This window comes from Neovison vison, chromosome 11 (assembly GCF_020171115.1).
Source record: "Neovison vison isolate M4711 chromosome 11, ASM_NN_V1, whole genome shotgun sequence".
NCBI lineage: Eukaryota > Metazoa > Chordata > Mammalia > Carnivora > Mustelidae > Neogale > Neogale vison.
The window spans coordinates 62,505,562-62,524,176 of NC_058101.1; the positions used below are offsets into that span (position 1 = coordinate 62,505,562).

The window sequence follows — 18,615 nt, forward strand, 5'->3', positions numbered from 1 at the left end:
CAAAACAGATATTGTTCCCACTCCCCAGCTGGAGAAAGATTACTACCCCAGACCCAGTAATGGTAGGTGTGTGTGTGGCCGGGGGTGGGGGTCGGTGTCCAAGCCAGACACAGCTGGTGGGTGGCTGAATCCCATCATTGGCAGAAGTCCTATAAGGCGGTGGGGTGAGGATCAACACCACAACTTGTATGACATTTGAGTTTAACGTAAACATGTTTGCATCTGACAATGTGAACTGTGTCTTCCTGATGTCTCTGAAGAGCACGTCTTAAGAAGCCCTATTCCTTTAGTTAACTCCAAGTGCTAATAGCTGAAAACACTTCCAAAATTTGTAGTAAGAAAACCCATAAAAAAGTTATAAAAATATTTATTTAAATGTTAAGGAAAAAATTACACATACTTAAATCTATGTTAAATAAATGCTAGAAACCCGGTAATGTACACATGATAATATCTAAAGTGATAGGAACACATAAAATGCTTCCAGTTGGTCCTCTCACCTAACAAGACTATTATAAAAATGAGAAATACAGTAATTGCTAAAGCTGGGTTAAAGGCACAGGACACGATCATTCCTTTATATATACCCAGTGATCGTATACAACCAAGGAGTCAACAATTTATCTGCCATTTTGGGAGGACACCATGTATGTATAATGAAACGCTACTTAAATATTTACACCAATACTTGCTCCAATGATTCAGATTAACACTGCAAATTAATTACTTCTATTTTGAACAGAAGATTTCTGTTTTGAATTTGAAAAATTCAATAACTGTTGAGTTTAAGAATAGGCAAATGAGCTTGAATTTATTCTGATTTCAACCAGACTGCAAAGCTATAATTTTTCCCAGGAAACCACTCACTTCCTAGAAGCAAAAACACATTGTAGACTTTGCATTCCGTCTGTGGTGCCTTCTTCCAGCTGGCCATGGAAGCATTCACACTGACACGCTCTAAAACCTGCAAGGCAATGAGCATGAATATCCTCCGTGAGGCATTCTATCTGCAGCTGCGGGATCTGTTGTTAGCACAGTGCAGTCCACATGCCATACAAATCTCTGGTTTTCCCTCACTAAATATAAATTCACATTAGCAGGAAGTCAAAAGTTCCTGAATGCATGTAAAAAGTCAAAACTGAACAGCCAATCAGACACATGAAAAAATGTTCATCATCACTAGCCATCAGGGAGATTCAAATCAAAACCACATTGAGATACCAACTTACACCAGTTAGAATGGCCAAAATTAACAAGATAGTGAATAGCGAGTGTTGGAGAGGATGTGGAGAAAGGGGAACCCTCTTACACTGTTGGTGGGAATGCAAGCTGGTGCAGCCTCTTTGGAAAACAGTGTGGAGATTCCTCAAGAAATTAAAAATAGAGCTTCCCTATGACCCTGCCATTGCACTACTGGGTATTTACCCCAAAGATACAGATGTAGTGAAAAGAAGGGCCATGTGTACCCCAATGTTCATAGTAGCAATGGCCACAGTCGCCAAACTGTGGAAAGAGCCAAGATGCCCTTCAAAAGGGGAATGGATAAGGAAGATGTGGTTCATATATACAATGGAATATTATGCCTCCATCAGAAAGGATGAATACCCAACTTTTGTAGCAACATGGACGGGACTGGAAAAGATTATGCTGAGTGAAATAAGTCAAGCAGAGAGAGTCAATTATCATACGGTTTCACTTATTTGTAGGGCATAACAAATAGCATGGAGGACATGGGGAGATGGAGAGGAGAAGGGAGTTGAGGGAAATTGGAGGGGGAGGTGAACCATGAGAGACTATGGACACTGAAAAACCGTCTGAGGATTCTGAAGGGGTGGGGGTGGGAGGTTGGGTGAGCCTGGTGGTGGGTATTAAGGAGGGCACATATTGCATGGAGCACTGGGTGTGGTGCATAAACAATGAATTTTGGTACCCTGAAAAGAAATTTAAAAAATAAAAAAAATAAAAAAATAAAAAAATAAAAAAAAGAAACTGAACAGCCAAACAAGTAACAACATCAGGGGGAAGGGGAGAGGCGGGACATGCGGTCAGGTAAGGTGACATCTTTAGCGACACATGTCAACCAGGACAAAGGGCCACCGAGAGAGGCCAGGAGGCCCCAGACACAGCACAGTGAGTGGAAGGGAGTCTCTGCCCCAGCACAGTCAGGGCCATGCCAGTGACAGCCTGCAGCCTGACAGTGATGGCATTATGTCTGTTTCTCCTTTATATGGGTACAGTGACTCTCCTTTAAAATGCCAAAATCAGGGCACCTGGGTGGCTCAGTGGGTTAAAGCCTCTGCCTTCTGCTCAGGTCATGATCCCAGCATCCTGGGATCAAGCCCCGCATCGGGCTCTCTGCTCAGTAGGGAGCCTGCTTCCCTTCCTCTCTCTCTGCTGCCTCTCTGCCTACCCGTGATCTCTGTCAAATAAATAAATAAAATCTTTAAAAAATAAAAATAAAATGCCAAAGTCGGGAGCACCTGGGTGGCTCAGCCCGTAAAACACCTGCCTTTGGATCAGGTCATGATCCTGGGGTCTTGGGACTAGGCCCCAAGTCAGGCTCTGTGCTCAGCAGGGAGCCTGCTTCTCCCTCTCCCTCTGCCCTTCCCCCTGTTTGTGTGTACTCCCTCTCTCTGTGTCTCTCGTTCTCAAATAAATCAATAAAATCTTGAAAAAGAAAAAATAAACTCCAAAGGGAGCACATGTTTTCTGTAGCACCCCAATCATTTGCTTAGTATATATTAACTTTTACTTCTCTGGGCCTGTTTTCATGCCTATAAACAGATGCACCAAGTAGATTTCCTCCAAGCCCTTAAGTAAGTGACATGAAAGAAGGGTTGCTTTCACCATGTCCCTCAGAAGGTAGAGGGAGTGCTCTTGGTATGTATTTGTATGATAAATGGCTCATCTGAAATTCAACAGACAGAACCCACTGTGTAAGACAGCAAGGTCCAGGGGGGCCATTGTTTGGAGGGGGGAAGAAATTCTATATGGAACGTGGAAGGAAGAGGTTGACGTGTCATCTGTTAGGAAGCAGCCAGAACAGTCAGAGCGAGTTAGAATACCCGTTCTTCCTACGTCCCCACTCCGTCAGAGCAATCTGGCCAGTCATCACATGTGTAACAACTGGCAGAAGCTGACTTCAGGAGAACATGATCAACAGTGTCAACTTCTCTATACTGGAGGGTGCGGGACAATCTTGGTGACATCTCTGAAGGGAGGGTGCCTTATTAAAGAAGTATTAAATTATGCCAAAGGAAAGGGGTCTCAGTCCCTTTGACCTCAGAGTTCAGTGACTGAATGGGTGATAAGCAGTCTGCTATTTCTGAGCCGCCACCTGAAAACTGTCATTGAAGACACGGTTCTAACGAGTTCAATAGCAGAAATACTGTTCCCGAATGCCTACCTTTAGAAATCAGCCAAGCAGTGAGATGAGCATCACAACCCCCATAAACTGAGTGAACAACACCAGTGGAGTGAGGAAGGACCACACGTGCCACAGAGCAATGTTGAAGCTGAAAAGGACAAAGGACACACAATTAGCAACTCTGGCCACAATCCACACACACGTCCCACAATGGAATTCAGATTTAGAAAACTTGCTGTTTCCTCAGTTTGGGAAAGTTCACTTAGCCAGCAACTTTATATGCGTTTCCTGTCCTCTGAGATGTGATTTAGCCCATACTAGAAATAGCACAGACTCTCCCAAAGCACTTGGAAATGGAACTGCTAAAGGTTCTCCCGCAGAGTTGCCCAAGGGGAACCTGAGGGTCTAAGAGTCAACATCTGGGATGCAACAGGAATGACAATGGCTACAGCCTTTTACGATACACACACCATCCAACAGCTACAGTCAAAACAGTTCCAAATATTTTTTTTTTATCAGAAACAAAATGAAAAAAGTAACCACCTAAAAGCTGCTATTAAATGTCCTATTAAGAGGGGCGCCTGGGTGGCTCAGTGGGTTAAGCCACTGCCTTTGGCTCAGGTCATGATGTCAGGGTCCTGGGATCGAGCCCTGCATCGGGCTCTCTGCTCAGCGGGGAGCCTGCTTCCTCCTCTCTCTCTGCCTGCCTCTCTGTCTGCTTGTCATCTCTCTCTGTCAAATAAATAAATAAAATCTTAAAAAAAAAAAGTCCTATTAAGAAAAACACTTCTTATTACCAAGGTGAGAATAAGACAGCTTCTAAGTGCAAATTATTTTTTTGGACTAAATTTGGAAGAGCAGAAGTCAAGTACCAAAAGCTATAGTCAATTAAATCAAGACTTGAACATGTAACAGTCTGATAAACAGAACTTTAAACAGCTACAATCCCACTGCTCTAAAAACTGACTTTCTGGGGTAATCTTACTCTTCTAATATACAAGAGCACATCTATCTACCCACATCACTGAAGGGCTAGTAATGGCCACATCACAGGATAACACATGTCAATACCCTTAAGCTTCAACTATAGAAAATTCATCATAAAAAACAGGCATTAAAACGGAACATGTACAAAAGTATATAGGTTTTTCCAAAATCAAATTTCAACTAACACAGAAAAAGGAAAAAAGCTACAGGCATATACACAACACATAAGAGTAGTTTTTCTTTCTGCCTTGCAGGATCATGGTGATTTATTTCCTTTGTGTTTTTCTATAATACATTTCTCTTTGGTGAGAAGTGTACTTTTATACACATGAAAAAAATCAGTTTTTTCACTGAATAACTATTAAGAAAAAAACACTGTTGTGTTTCAATAGCAGTAAAACAGTAAGAACAGCTCTAAATCCAACAAGAGAATAGATTAAGTAAATCCTGGTTACAACTATGTACTGATAACTACAGAATAATTCAAAACAATAAGGCACATCTATAGGTACAAATATGGAAAAATTATTAACGATAAGGCTCCATTAAAAAAAATGGTCACTTTGGAAAAAAGCGCCACTATTTACTGAAACTGGAGGTATGGACAACCGGTAAGCCAGCAATTTCACTTCTAGAGCTAAGTACATACACATATGTGAGCATATACACATCCAACAGACATGTGTGCACACGAGAGTCCTAGTCCACAATGCATCCTTAGTAACACCACCAAACTGGAAATAATCCACATGCTAGTGACACTAGAGCCAATAAACTGGGCTTCAGCTATAGGCCGGAATGCCACCCAGCAACGAGCGCCCGTGATATACAAGGCAGATCTAACAAGAGCTGGGGTGGGACAGCATGAGACTGAGACACGAGGCAGAACAAAAGTCAGGCTTTGCACACACCGCCCAGACCACAACTCCGCTCATGGAGATGCATTTTCTCTCACGATACAGGAAAGACAGCAGTTTTCCACTTGTCTCTGAAGTTTTGAGCGTGAGAGTAATAAACAGCATAGATAATACTGCATGTAAACAGCCAAATGTGAAATAATACACAATATATGAATGCAGTTCTATCAGGTTCAAAGAGAGATAAAACCGGGTATTGAAGAGATGCAAAAGAAAACAAGTCCCACACAGGTCGGGGCAGTGTCTGTCCCTGGGCAGGAAGGATGGTGCCCAGGGAGGGGGTGGGGAGACAGAAAAGGATTCTGGGGCTGGCATGGTTCTCCTCCTTGACCTGGGTGGCTTTCGCCAATGCATCTCTTAATTGGTTCAACTAGGCAATTTCTGTTTTTCCACTTTAAGTGTACATTGTATTTCACAATGAAAATGACTGAAAAAGCAAAATGCAGAATATAAATAGCATGTCACCATTTGTGTATTAAATAGCTAAATACATAAAGAAAGATCCTACTGGAAAAGGACTTGGAGACCAGCAATGACAGGAGGCCATTTTCCCGTTACTCCTTTCCTCCAAGTTTTGCACCATGTACCTCAGCACTGATCAAAAACCGTTTTATTCCCGGTTGTCATTTCAAAGTTAACTTACCAAATTCCAGCCGCAAGAAAAGCAGCAGTGGTGACGGGGATCAAGGTGGGATACCGGACGTCGTAATCTTCAATTCCCCGACACCACTCCAGGTAGAGAATACAGTAACATGCGATCGACAGGCTGAGGAGCAGCAGGGCACCGCCAATGACAAACCAGCTGCAGAGACCAGAGCAACAGGAGGGTTGACAGCACTTAGCAGCACGCGCCGCAGGAAGACAGGGAGGTTATAAACACATACACGCAGCGCACGCCCGGAAACCACTGTGCAAAACAGGAGGGAGCTCCCAGCCACACGTCCCTTTCATGATCCAGGGCAGACGGCAGCTTTCTGTGTCTTTCTGAAGATTGGAGTGTGAGAGTCAGAAACAGGGTCCTTGAATGTCTCCAACTAAAGGAGTTTCTGGGAATACTGATGATCAATCTGGACGATGGTTTCTTCAAACAGCCTCTCACAACAGGTGTCTCGGGGAGACACACCCATTTTGAGAAGAGCGCCAACCCTCTCAGGGGCAGGCCTTTTCTCACTTCTCATTCTACCCAAGAGCTAGCTCTGCATATGAAGGCAGCCTCCTCGCCCCTGCTGGTCAGGAAAGGAGGCCAGATCTGGGGACCAAAGCCCTGCTCCTGTCTCCCCATGTCCCCATTATTCTCTGCTTCTCCGAGGGGAGAAGACCGGTGTTCCGCATGGACCAGAGAGGGTTCATGGGGGGGCCAGGAATAGTCAAGTCACACAGGCTGGGAGTGAATGTACTTACCACGGTGGCAAGGTTCCAGACAGGCATTTTATGACACTGGGTTCTGGGATTAATGATGAGAGGCGGGAGAGCACAGCCTGTCCTATTTGTGGGTCTGGGTCTGGATCTCAGCTCCAGCAGGACTAGCTTTGTGGTTCTGGGCAAACTACTTAGCCTCACTGGCTTTGGAAATGTTGCCAGGACTCATAGAATAGCTGTGAGAATCACACAGTTGCTCAGAAAAGTGCTTCCCACACAGTTAACGCCCAGCAGCAATCATCCCTATTCCACTGAGGTGATCCCTGGGAAAAGATAGTTCCATGTTCCTCTTCAAAGTGGTCTTCACAGACCTCTCTTCCACTCAAGTGTGCATTCTCAACAGGGGGACTCCCAAAGTGAAGAAATAATCTTACTCTTCCTATATGTACAAAGCACAGATACTCATGTAGGACGTAAGGGGCAATTAGGAATGTCTTGCCAAGGCTCCTTAAGGGTACTGAGAAAGGCTGAGGAACACTATTACGGTGACCTCCTTGCTTGGTCAGGATCCTTCTGCTCGTCTGTTCTTAACTTCATAGAGATCCTAGCCTGGCCACAGAGTCCCAATACGGTGGAGGAGAGAAACAGTTGAAGAACCTTCCTGAACCAAGGTGACACTACAAGTTGGTGGCCCTCCACCCCGGATGTCTATTAGAGTCACTGCAACATTCCCAAAGGAAGCTAACTTGCCCCAGCCTCCCAAATTCTGGCTGGGTGGGTCGAAGAGGAGCCTGGGCATCCGGGATGGTAATTTCCATTGTAGTGTTAATCAGTGTCTCAGTGCACATGCATACAACAAGCAGTTTCCTAAAAATTGAAATTTTCAAAGCGTCATGGTGTTCACTGTAACGCTGACTTGTCTCTCCTGTCTCTGAACAGTCTTACAACCTTATATAGTTTTCTTTTTTAAGAGAGAGAGCATATGCGAGCTGGGGCAGTGGTGTGTGGGGAAGGGGGAGTAGAGTGAATCTTAAGCAGGCGCCATGTTCAGCACAGACCCCAATGCAGGAATCGATATTAACGACCCTGAAACCATGACTTGAGCTGAAAGAGTTAGACATTCAACCCACTGAGGCATCCAGGTGCCCCTCACCTTGCACAGATTTAAAGAACCCTAAGCCCTCAAGCTTCTGAACTTGGGCTAACAACAGTGCAAGAAATAAGCAATGACCTCAAGTATGGGAAGGATGAACCCTATGCAGGAAAGCGGATTGCAGCCCATACTCCCTCTCAGGTACCACTCTCATCCCATGGCTACTCCAACCCCCTGCCCACTCCCCACTTCCCTCCCCACCGCTTATGGAGGCCCTCAGCAAAAATCCAGTGCTACTCAAAGTCCTCAGCCTTTGAGTATCCATTCCTGTCTCTTTTCTCTGAGGGGACACTTTTCTGAGGCCAGGGCTGGGACTTCTATTTCCTTCTCCTGTTCCAAAGCCTGGCTCCAGATACTGTTATGGGCACCCAGGCATTCCACTTACTCCTGCTTGCCCCCAGCACCTTTTGTGTAACTAATTACCCCTAACCACACCAATTCCTTAAACTGGGGAGAATACTTCCTATAACAAGACAAAGAGGTAAATCCTGTGCATAAACTTAAACAGCACCCACTGTGTGATGGAGTTATCTGTCCTGGCCCAGAAGGGACTGGTGGGGTCTAGAAATATGCCTTATTCATCACCGTTACCCCAGCCGAACACACCTCAGGTCCTAATGACACCTTTGAATAACAAAGACACAGCTGCCATGAGCAGTGTGCAAAGTAACCATTTTCTCTTTTCCCAGCCCGCGTTCTAAACCAACTGAGAGACACGAAGGAGTTAGGCTGATGAGGTCAACTGTCAGGTTTTTTTTCAGGTTTGTTTTTTGTTTTTTTTTTTTTACCTGATGGAGCTACGGGAAGATGGCTTTGGTGACCAGATATACCTGCCAGGCTCTAAGTTGATGTGAAAACCTAGAGACCCTTGCATGTTGGGGCTGCCCCCATAAATGATGGCAGAGAGCAGCAGACCAGAATCTGTGCTTCCCATGGGCAGCTGGCTCCCAAGAGAAAGAAGGTGCTGAATGACACATGTCTGGTTCTTCACCCCAAACTCAGTCAAGGAGGGAACAAGGCTGGCAATGGGCAAGAAGATGGGAGTGTTTAAGGAAAGCTCCAGCTCATGGGAATGAGGACAGAACAAGGTTTTTCCCTCCACAGTTTAAGGTCCCACATGTTTCTTTTTTTCCTGACTGCATGCAACTCCTGGTTCTCCCTCCAGTGGTCACCAACTTTCCTTTGAAGAGAACATAACATGGGATCAAACAGTCATATCCACACCTTTCTAACACTGCTGCTCCTTGTCAGTAATTGTGCTTGCATCCTATGTAAAACACCCCCCGCCAATGCCAGCTCCAATGCTCATCAGCATCTCCCCCTCTTTGTTCTGCGATGGGGGAGGGGAGCCTCCAGAACACTCTCTAACGCTCAGTGAGGACTAAGGTCTGATTCACCACCCTGTCCCCCATGTTAGCTCCTGAGATTATATGAAAGAAATCCCAATCCTCCTGAATGACTGACATTCCCAACTCCTCCCTCGAGTGATGTCAATTCTAATTCATCCCTCCCTATAGCTACCTTATTAGCTGTAACTGAAAAGGGTTTTCTCCCTCCCTTTTCCCCTCCTTCCCCCTTCTCTTTGCTTAGCCAACACCCCCTTCTCCCACTCCCTTAAACATTCCTCCCATGTTGTAAAAAGTGATAAGATACTACAAGGAATGTTGAAAGGTCAGTCTACATGCTAATAAGGGATTGTGGTCTGGCCAATGCCAATGGTCAGTCTACATGCTAATGAAGGATTGAAATCTAGCCAATACTGTCTGTTTCCCTTTTGTTAACGACCAATGAAAGTAACTTCCCACTATGTAAATGAAGGATGCTGAGCGAACCAATCAGGGGTATTCCCGCGCACCAAGTATGCCTTTACATTCAAACCAGCCAATGAAAACTTTGTAACCGTGCTTCTGCTTCTGTACGTATGCTTTCGCTTCCCCAAACCCCATAAAAAGGCCCTGAACTAAGGGCTGGCGCGCGAGTCCTCCTAAGACTTGACCGCCCGCAGGTACCTGTGTCTACTCAATAAACCTCGTGCTGTTTGCATCTGACCAGTGGACTCGGCTCGGTTTTTGGGTCCGGGGGTCTCCTCCTGAGAAGGGGTCCATTCCGGGGTGCTTGGAGCCCGGAGGGCTCGTCCGGGATACGAGACCCCCCACCCAAGGACCACCGACCCACTGTCAGGAGGTAAGCTGGCCAGCACTTTATTCGTTGTGTCTGTTCGTTGCGTCTGTGGCTGCGTCTGAACCTGTTACTTGTGAATTTGCGCATGTGTTTGGTTTGGGGTTCGATCGGATCCATTTGTATTTGGCGGGGGCCAGAAGGAGCTGACGGGCTCGGACTTCTCCCTCGCAGCCCTGGAAGACGTTCCAGAGGCGTTTGTAGTCCCGCCGGGCGGGACATTTGGGTCCTTCGGGACATTTGGGCCCCGGTGCAGCGGGGCATTTGGAGCTCAGCCTGTATCAGAGAGATACATGGCCTTGGTTGGAGAGGGGGAATCCGGACCCCCGGGATCTCCGCTTGAGTTTTTGCTTTCGGTTTTGTACCGAAATCGCGCAGCGTCCTTCTTGTTAACTGTTTTGTGTGTCTTACTTATTGTCCTTGGTGTTTTCTTTGACTCTAAAATGGGGCAAACACTTACCACCCCCTTAAGTCTCACTTTAGGTCACTGGAGAGATTCTGAGTTTCTCCTAATAGATGTGGGGGTTTCTCCCTCACTCACTTCCCATGTTAATGGCTATAACTGGAACCAACTGGGGTTGGTCTAACTCGAGACAGAGACCATAAGGAATATTCCCAAGCAGCTGCCGAAACTCTCTTTGTTTCGGGGAAGTTTCCCTGTGTTCTCTGGCCCGACTTGGACTGCTTAACCCCTCCCCCCTTGCTGGTGGGAATGCATGGCATCTGCTCCTCTGTTGGGGCTTATGAGCTCCAAAACCGGGAATCCTTTCTCTGCCTCCTGGCAGCACTTTGTTTTCCTCTGTTTCCCCCTTATCGTGTTTCTGCACCAACGTGCGTGCAGCCTGCATGACTAGCCTCTAGATCATGCACCATGGCTCCTCTCTCCACTGTCAAGGAGCAAAAAGAGCACCCCCTGGACCTAAAACCCCCACTCCAGATCTTCCCATGCATGTCTCAGGTAAACATTCAAAGTGGAGTGGGCCCAGGTGAAACGTAAATCACTATTGGAACTAAGTTAAGTTTGTTGGTTTAATTAAGATAAGACCTGTCTTTTAAGTTAACAGTAGTAAATGTAAAACTTGAAAGTTTACTGAAGGTCAAATACGCTTGTGTTATTTATTAAAATTTGTTAGCAAAGAAATGACTAAACTGATGGTTAATTATCTGTCCCAAAGTTCTAATGGGTAATTGCTGAAGTAGCTTTCAAAGTCTTTGGTAACCTGAAAGTTTTTAAAAAGTTTTGCTTGGATGACAAACGGAATTGAATTGTGGACATCTATATCTTAACCAAACAGGATAAAAGGCTAAGTCGTTAATTACTGGATGTAGGTTTGTGCTTTTGACTTCTTAACTGCAAAGAAACTAAGAGTATTTAAATCTGCTGGTAAACTTGTTTTCCACTTAACTGATTCATAAATTTGCCACCTGAAGAATTCTGTTGTAACAGTTCACAAATGGCTAATAACTAAAGGTGTTTCTAACAATACAAAGTTCTGCTTAGTGTAACTAAGACTGATAGAAATAAGGGAAACTCTGTATGTAGGAAAGTAGGAGATATGTAAGAAAGATTTAAGGAATGGGAATACATTTTGTTGAAGGTAAGGGAAGGTAATTTTGTCCTAAATGAGATGGTTGTTTGGAAGGAAATGGCTTGGGACAAAACCTGAATGCAAAGGAAAGTTGTAGAAGGTTTGTGAAGGGAAATCTTCAGAAAAGGAATTTTAGCTATGGTCAAGAATGGACTAAGATTGAAATGGATGGGTTTTAAAGTTACATTGGTACAAGACTGAAATTGTCTCTGTCCAAAAGGACAATGTTTTCTTAGATCAAATGATCTGCTGTTAAGAAAATGTAAATGGTTTTCTCCTTGCCTGCGCAGAAAACTCAGTTCCTCTGTTTTGTTTTATCAGGTGTTTAACATCCCTAATTATACTTAGGCATGTGCTTTAAAACTTTATAAGATTTTAGCAAATGTTGACGAGATTTAAATTGTAAATCTCTTTAACTCAGGCTTTTCCTTGATATGCGAAGTTGCTCATGAAGTACTACAATGATAAACCTTGGGTTACATTTGGGAAAATGCTATAACTATTCTAGAGATTCTACGCACTTCCTAAAGTTTTAAAGTTTGGAGAGATCACCGCTTGATATTGTAATTAGGGAAATGTTATGTCTCACAGAAATAACCTGATTTCCTTGCAGCTAAATTGTAAACTCCCGTCTCTTCAGCTCTAACCATATCCATTCTGAGTTTTTGTCATTTATAATTGTTTTAATTCTCTCGCAAAATGAGTTTTATCTTCAAGGAGATTCATATAAAGGACTTTCAGGATAAATACAGATATTTGATATATTTGAAAATTCTAAAACTGAAATGGGTAAGAATTTCCAAAACTAACTAAAGGTGCATTCACCAGAATTAGTAACATGGAACTAAATGAACTAAAAGATTATAGTGTTGTGTCTCTTAATGTTTTGTCTTACTTTAAACATTGCTGGTTCTAATGTTTGCTCTTCCAGACTAGGGATACTTCCTCCTAGTTATCTGTAACTTATAGAGATGTAAAAGTGCTCATTTGTAAAAGTGCTCAAAGCATTCAACCTTTTCTCTCTATCTGAACCCTCTGAAACCAAAAGGTCTCAGTTAAGTATTCTTTCTTCCATGGCAATAATTCATTTGCATAAGTTCAGTAAGAATCTGTTCTCCTTGTAACAGGACACCATTGGAAACTGGTTATTTTACCAAGGCTTTGACTGGGATGTCATATTTGAAAAGACTCAGATATGACCAGACAGTTTAAAGGAACTAAGGTTGACTTTATGAAACCTGGAGCCATAAAGCCGCTTGGGACCGTTGGCCTGATACCTTGCTTACAGAGTTCCCAGCAGCCTCACCAGGTGAGTAAAGAATGTCACTCCTTGGTAGGTGCAGTCTCAGAAGAGGAATTCGCCCAAATCGACAGGTATTGCAGGCACACCTGATGGCAAGTACAGGGCTTGGCTTCTGGCCCGGAGAGGCTACTAAAAGTTCAACCTAGAGATTCCTTATAAGAAGTTCCAGCAAAGCAGATTCTAAAAGATCTATTGATCACACTCACTGTTCTTGCTGAGCTTATGTAAATAATTAGGCCAAGTCTGTTAAAACTGGACTTGTTTCACAAGTGACTTAGTCCTGATTTGGCTATCTCTGTAAATGAGGGTTATTTTAGAGAGAAAAATTATATTTTAATGACACACCTTTATGGATGTTAAATTCTAGATTCGATTGTCTTTAAATGTTTGTTTACCTAAGCTAAACAATTTGAGGTAAACTTCAGAGAAGTTACACAATAGCTTCTTTAATCGATCTTATTATCTTGTGGGTATATTAACAAGACCCCACGGCACATGATTAAACAACTGGAAAAACAACTAACACCTTGTTTGTGGCTGGGATAATAAAATTGCGTAAAGGCCAGCCTATTGCACTCCATAGGATTAACTATGGACTTATAGAGATAATGGATGACCCCACTTTCTTTATGATTAGATCGGATGATGCATGGCGGCCTCCCCTTATCTCTTGACAAGTTTTCTCACTTGCCAGTGATCCTCCGTAATCAGGATATTGTTAAGGCTGGACCACTCAAAGGTCTTCTTATTGGTTTCATCCCTTAGTCATATTTATCCTAGAGGCCACCTCTGTTGAGGTGCAATTGCAAACAGATGCTTTAGCGAAACCTAAAACAGCCCTCCTATAAAAAGAGCCTCAGAGCTCACTATGGAACAGCCCCTAACTAATGAGTTCACATCAGGTCCAGATTTTTCTTAGAATTCAAAGGCCACCAAAGAATGATGAAGGCCGACTAATTAAATACTGGGCTATACTTACAGATATGCCGGATGAATGACAGTTTACTGATGACAATAGTTTTCATAAAAAAAAATAAGAAAAGCTAGGTATACTGTAGTGTTCACTAGCACTTTGCAATTGCCAAAGCCTAAGAATAAACATTAACATTGACTCCAAATATGCCTTCCTGGTACTACATGCCCATGGAGCTATTTGGAAGGAAAGGGGATTGCTATCAAGCCATAACTCCCCAATCAAATATGGGCCTAAGTTACAAACCCTCCTTATCGCTATACTGAAGATGGCATATATCAGATCTGTGATGCATATCTGTGGCTTACACCCACGATTGGACGGCTCAGTCAGAAGGCAGTTTTATGCTGGGAACAAAGAAATCATACGAGTGATATTTGGGCAAATAACACACGATATCTGGGACGGCTATCATTAGAAATGTGTTACCAAGTAATAGTACTCCAGGCTATTGACTGGACAAGGTGACCTGGCATTAGATGGCCAGCTCCAAACAGAACCCACTGGATATGTGGAACAAACCTGTGGCCCTGGCTTCCTCCAGGGTGGATAGGTCGCTGTACCTTAGGATTTGCCTGGATTCATGGGCGCATTACTAAAACCATTGCAACTCCAGCTAATCTCCCCAACTTGAAACAAAGATGGATGCAATCTATTTTTAAATGGTATGATCACTTAGCATCCATTTTTGTTCCATCTTTGGGACTAGAGGATGTCATGTGGCATATGTGCAATTATCAAGACAGAATATTATGTGTACATCCCAGACTATCACAAAAATGTCACAGGATTAATAAAGGATATGAATGCCCAGATTAAGGCTCTACAAGATCCTTCTCTCTCTCTCAGCAATTGATTAGCTTACTCGTTTGGAGGAGGACTGCGGCCAAATCTCCTTTTTGGGCTTCTCATTCTTATTGCCTTATTAGCCTTAATATGTTGCTTTGTTCACTGTTTCTCTACTTGGTGCCGAGACTCCATCGCTGCAATGACTTCACCACAACAGATGATCCTTACCACGCGCAAAGATACTTTTTCACTGTCAGCACTGGATTCAGCTGCCTCCGCCTTTCGTAACTCCCCTATACATTCCTCCACTGATCAATGTTGACCTGAGTAGGTAGGGACAGCTCTACGCCCCTATTCAGCAGGAAGAAGTTACAGAAGATAAGACCTTCCACCTTCAACCACCTTAAAGATTTAAGGGTCAAAATTGTTCAGAAGGCTGGCTGAGGAGGGAGCAGGGGCTGGCGCCTTGCACCCCCTCTCCACCCACTCCCCTTGGTAATATGTATGACATTTCACAGGCACCCCTGACTGCCCTGAAAGAACAAATGTTTATATTGCAGAGATCACAGTCTTATAAGGCAGAAGTCTCCCTTTGTTTGCAAATGTCCTTGAGATTTGCAACAAAGAAGTTACCTTACAAAACAGAAGAGGCTTAGACCTACTGTTCCTAAAAGAGGGTGGCCTTTGTGCTGCTCTCAGAGAAGAATGCTGTTTTTTTTGCCGACCAGACTGAAGTAGTAACAGAAACTCTAGACAAATTAAAGAAAAGGCTAAATAAGCGTAAAAGAGACTTTGAATCCCAACAGTCTTGGTATAAAGGAGTTTGAAATCGTTCACCCTGGTTTACTTCCCTAATAACCTCCTTCGGGCCATGCATCATTAACAGAATAACCCAATTCGTAAAGGATAGATTGTCGCTTGTCCAAACCATGGTATTAACCCAACAATATCATGCAATAGGGCAGCGGGAGATTAGCCCCTAGTAAAGTAAAAGATTTTACTCGGGCCAAAAAGAAAATGGGGGAATGAAAAGGGTTTTCTCCCTCCCTTTTCCCCTCCTTCCCCCTTCTCTTTGCTTAGCCAACACCCCCTTCTCCCACTCCCTTAAACATTCCTCCCATGTTGTAAAAAGTGATAAGATACTACAAGGAATGTTGAAAGGTCAGTCTACATGCTAATAAGGGATTGTGGTCTGGCCAATGCCAATGGTCAGTCTACATGCTAATGAAGGATTGAAATCTAGCCAATACTGTCTGTTTCCCTTTTGTTAACGACCAATGAAAGTAACTTCCCACTATGTAAATGAAGGATGCTGAGCGAACCAATCAGGGGTATTCCCGCGCACCAAGTATGCCTTTACATTCAAACCAGCCAATGAAAACTTTGTAACCGTGCTTCTGCTTCTGTACATATGCTTTCGCTTCCCCAAACCCCATAAAAAGGCCCCGAACTAAGGGCTGGCGCGTGAGTCCTCCTAAGACTTGACCGCCCGCAGGTACCTGTGTCTACTCAATAAACCTCGTGCTGTTTGCATCTGACCAGTGGACTCGGCTCGGTTTTTGGGTCCGGGGGTCTCCTCCTGAGAAGGGGTCCATTCCGGGGTGCTTGGAGCCCCGGGGGGATCTTTCATAACTACTCTCTGAAAACAAGCTCTGAAACCCAATTCTTACCCACCATGGTCCTTACCCCCTCCTCCCAGTGCTCCTGCACTTTATCTTCAGCAAGACCATCAGGCAGAATCTTTCTTCTTCCACCTTTTACAAATGGATTAGCTCCTTCTTAAATTCACTACCTTTACATCCCACAACACACTTGTGCTGAAAGGCGAAATGAAATACGTTTCAGGCTCATACGTTCTGCTGTACATATCCAAACCACACATGCTCTTATTCACTTTTGTTATCACCAGTACCTCTAACAGGGCACCCAGCAGAAAGTAAGAGCTTTCCAAACATTTGCAAAAATTCAACTGACAAAACAGAACTTGAAAAATAAGATGACGGTGTTTAAATTAGGAAGCAATGAAGTTTTCTCACCTACTAGTGTGAAAGTTTTCTTTAACAGTTTTAAAGAAATCAACATAGTAGGTCACAACAATGGATGCCAAAATCCAGAATCCGGAATGGATATTAAGTCTTGGAAGAGGTTTCTCCTTTTTTTCAACAGCTGTAGAGGTTTCTGCAAATAAGGAAGATTTTAACTTATCAGGTTAACATAAGTTTATAAAGACAAAGAATAGCTATTTTAAGCCAGATAAAATAATTTCCTGGAGCTTTCCAAAACCCAGATTCTCTCCAATCAGAGTACCAGTTTTTTCTGTACAACCATGCAAAAAGGTTTATATATGCAGAAGTAATTAATAGGAATCTGTTATAAAACATGTTCAATATAGGCAGATTTTTCCCTTTAAACAAATTTTAAAATCAAATTTACAGTTATTATCATCTTTTGGAAAGAATGACACCTTCCGGTAGTGTAGAATTTTAGTATTATGTTTTGTATATTGCATAGGAAAGTAGTCTTGTTAATTAAGAAAAATGCAGACAGCAGACATTATAGCACAAAACAGACTTGTAATTTCCCCAAAATACTACTTTTAACTACATATTTTAGTTACTGCAAACAAACACAACCTTTTGAGGCAGCTCAAAAGTGGCAAGGGCACACTGGATGTCTAGTCTTGGCACAGTAGTGTCCAGACAGGTGATGGGACAAGTCAAATTTCTTCCATTTGAGACCCAACCTGAAAGAAAAGGTGGCTGGGGTTGGGTCTGATGAATTATTTCTAAAAAGTTCCCCAGATAAGTGACATGCCCTCTCAGTTCTTGTGAGAACCACTGGCATACATCTGAGGTCCCCAACCTTTAGCAAAACGTCAGAATCCCCAAGAGGCATGGTCATAATACAAATTCTGGGAAATACCCTCAAAATTTATAAATAAGCATGCCTGGGCATGATGTTTCCTGTTTACTTTTAAAAGGGTAATAAGTGCACCTGACTTACAACATGCAGGTTATATCTAATGCAGATATATCTAAAATGAAATCTCTTTCTCCTGCCCTTAACCCTAGTTTTACAACCCAAAAGCAATTGCCAGTATCAACTATGAATTCTTCCATATTCTATGTATTTACAGGTGAACACACATCACACGTCACCAGGTTCATACCCAAATGGTGGCATAACATACTTTGTTCTGCGCTTGCATTGGAGAATCATCCACCCTGGTTAAAAAAGAGAAAAGTCTGCCTGCTGTGTCAAGTATGAATACATCCAAATATTTAACCAGAGCTCTGCTGAGGGGCAATTAGATGTTGCCAGCCGTTCACTATTACAAGCAATGTGAGGTTAAACCCTTCGTACATACGTCCTCGGGTTGTGGTACGAGTATGATTCTTTGGTAGATTCTTAGAAATACAATCGGACGGTATTTTTTATTTTAATGGCTATTACCAAACAGGTATTAACCAGGTCTCCCGGGAATCCTGAAGCGCAGCTGGGATGAAGATGCGCGGGGCTACGCGATCACCAGTAATCTTTTATTCAGCTAGATACCCGACTTGCACAACTACTCGGCAAGCCTTGAAAAGAGAAACCCGGTTCCTCCTGACAGGGCAGGGCTGCAGGAGACCCGCGGAGCCGGCCGTTTCCGGGCGCCTCGGCCCCGGCCACCTCGGTGCGGCGTGGGGCACGCCCGGGGGAGCCCCTCACCCGGCCCGGCGTAGCCCTCCCTGTCCAGCTGGGCCTCGGTGTCCGGCGGGAACAGGTATCGCCGTCGGAGCTGCTCCCGAGCCCGCGGAGCGTCCATCTTGGCACAGCCCAGAAGCGCGACGGAAGTGACGCAACAACAGGAACTTCCGCTATTGGATCTCCGACGGAAGTGTGTGAGGCTGTGAGGAGTGGGGATTATGTAGTTTTCGCGGCTTTGGTTGTTGGGACTCAAGGGTTGGGTTGGGTTTGCAACCTCCGGGTTCGAGTATACAGACAGAATCTGAATTTC

General features: G+C 43.8%; 1 protein-coding gene across 1 annotated transcript; it reads right to left on the reverse strand.

Moving 5' to 3' along the window:
- Window positions 1-351: 351 nt before the first annotated feature.
- TMEM128 (transmembrane protein 128) lies at window positions 352-18,443 on the reverse strand. The gene is made up of 5 exons (XM_044226193.1): window positions 18,327-18,443; window positions 16,652-16,793; window positions 5,915-6,073; window positions 3,407-3,515; window positions 352-964 (listed from the first exon to the last, which is right to left on the reverse strand). The coding sequence occupies exons 1-4, from the start codon at window positions 18,421-18,423 to the stop codon at window positions 3,416-3,418; spliced, it is 498 nt and encodes a 165-aa protein (XP_044082128.1). The 5' UTR covers window positions 18,424-18,443; the 3' UTR covers window positions 352-964; window positions 3,407-3,415.
- Window positions 18,444-18,615: the final 172 nt, after the last annotated feature.

Excerpts from the sequence above, each read along its gene's own strand:
- TMEM128 (XM_044226193.1), bottom strand. The coding sequence starts at position 18,423 with ATGGACGCTCCGCGGGCTCGGGAGCAGCTCCGACGGCGATACCTGTTC. Across the intron at positions 16,794-18,326 it reads GGAGGGCTACGCCGGGCCGG|AAACCTCTACAGCTGTTGAA; the intron begins GTGAGGGGCTCC and ends CCTTATTTGCAG. Across the intron at positions 3,516-5,914 it reads TTTCTTGCGGCTGGAATTTG|CTTCAACATTGCTCTGTGGC; the intron begins GTAAGTTAACTT and ends TGTCCTTTTCAG.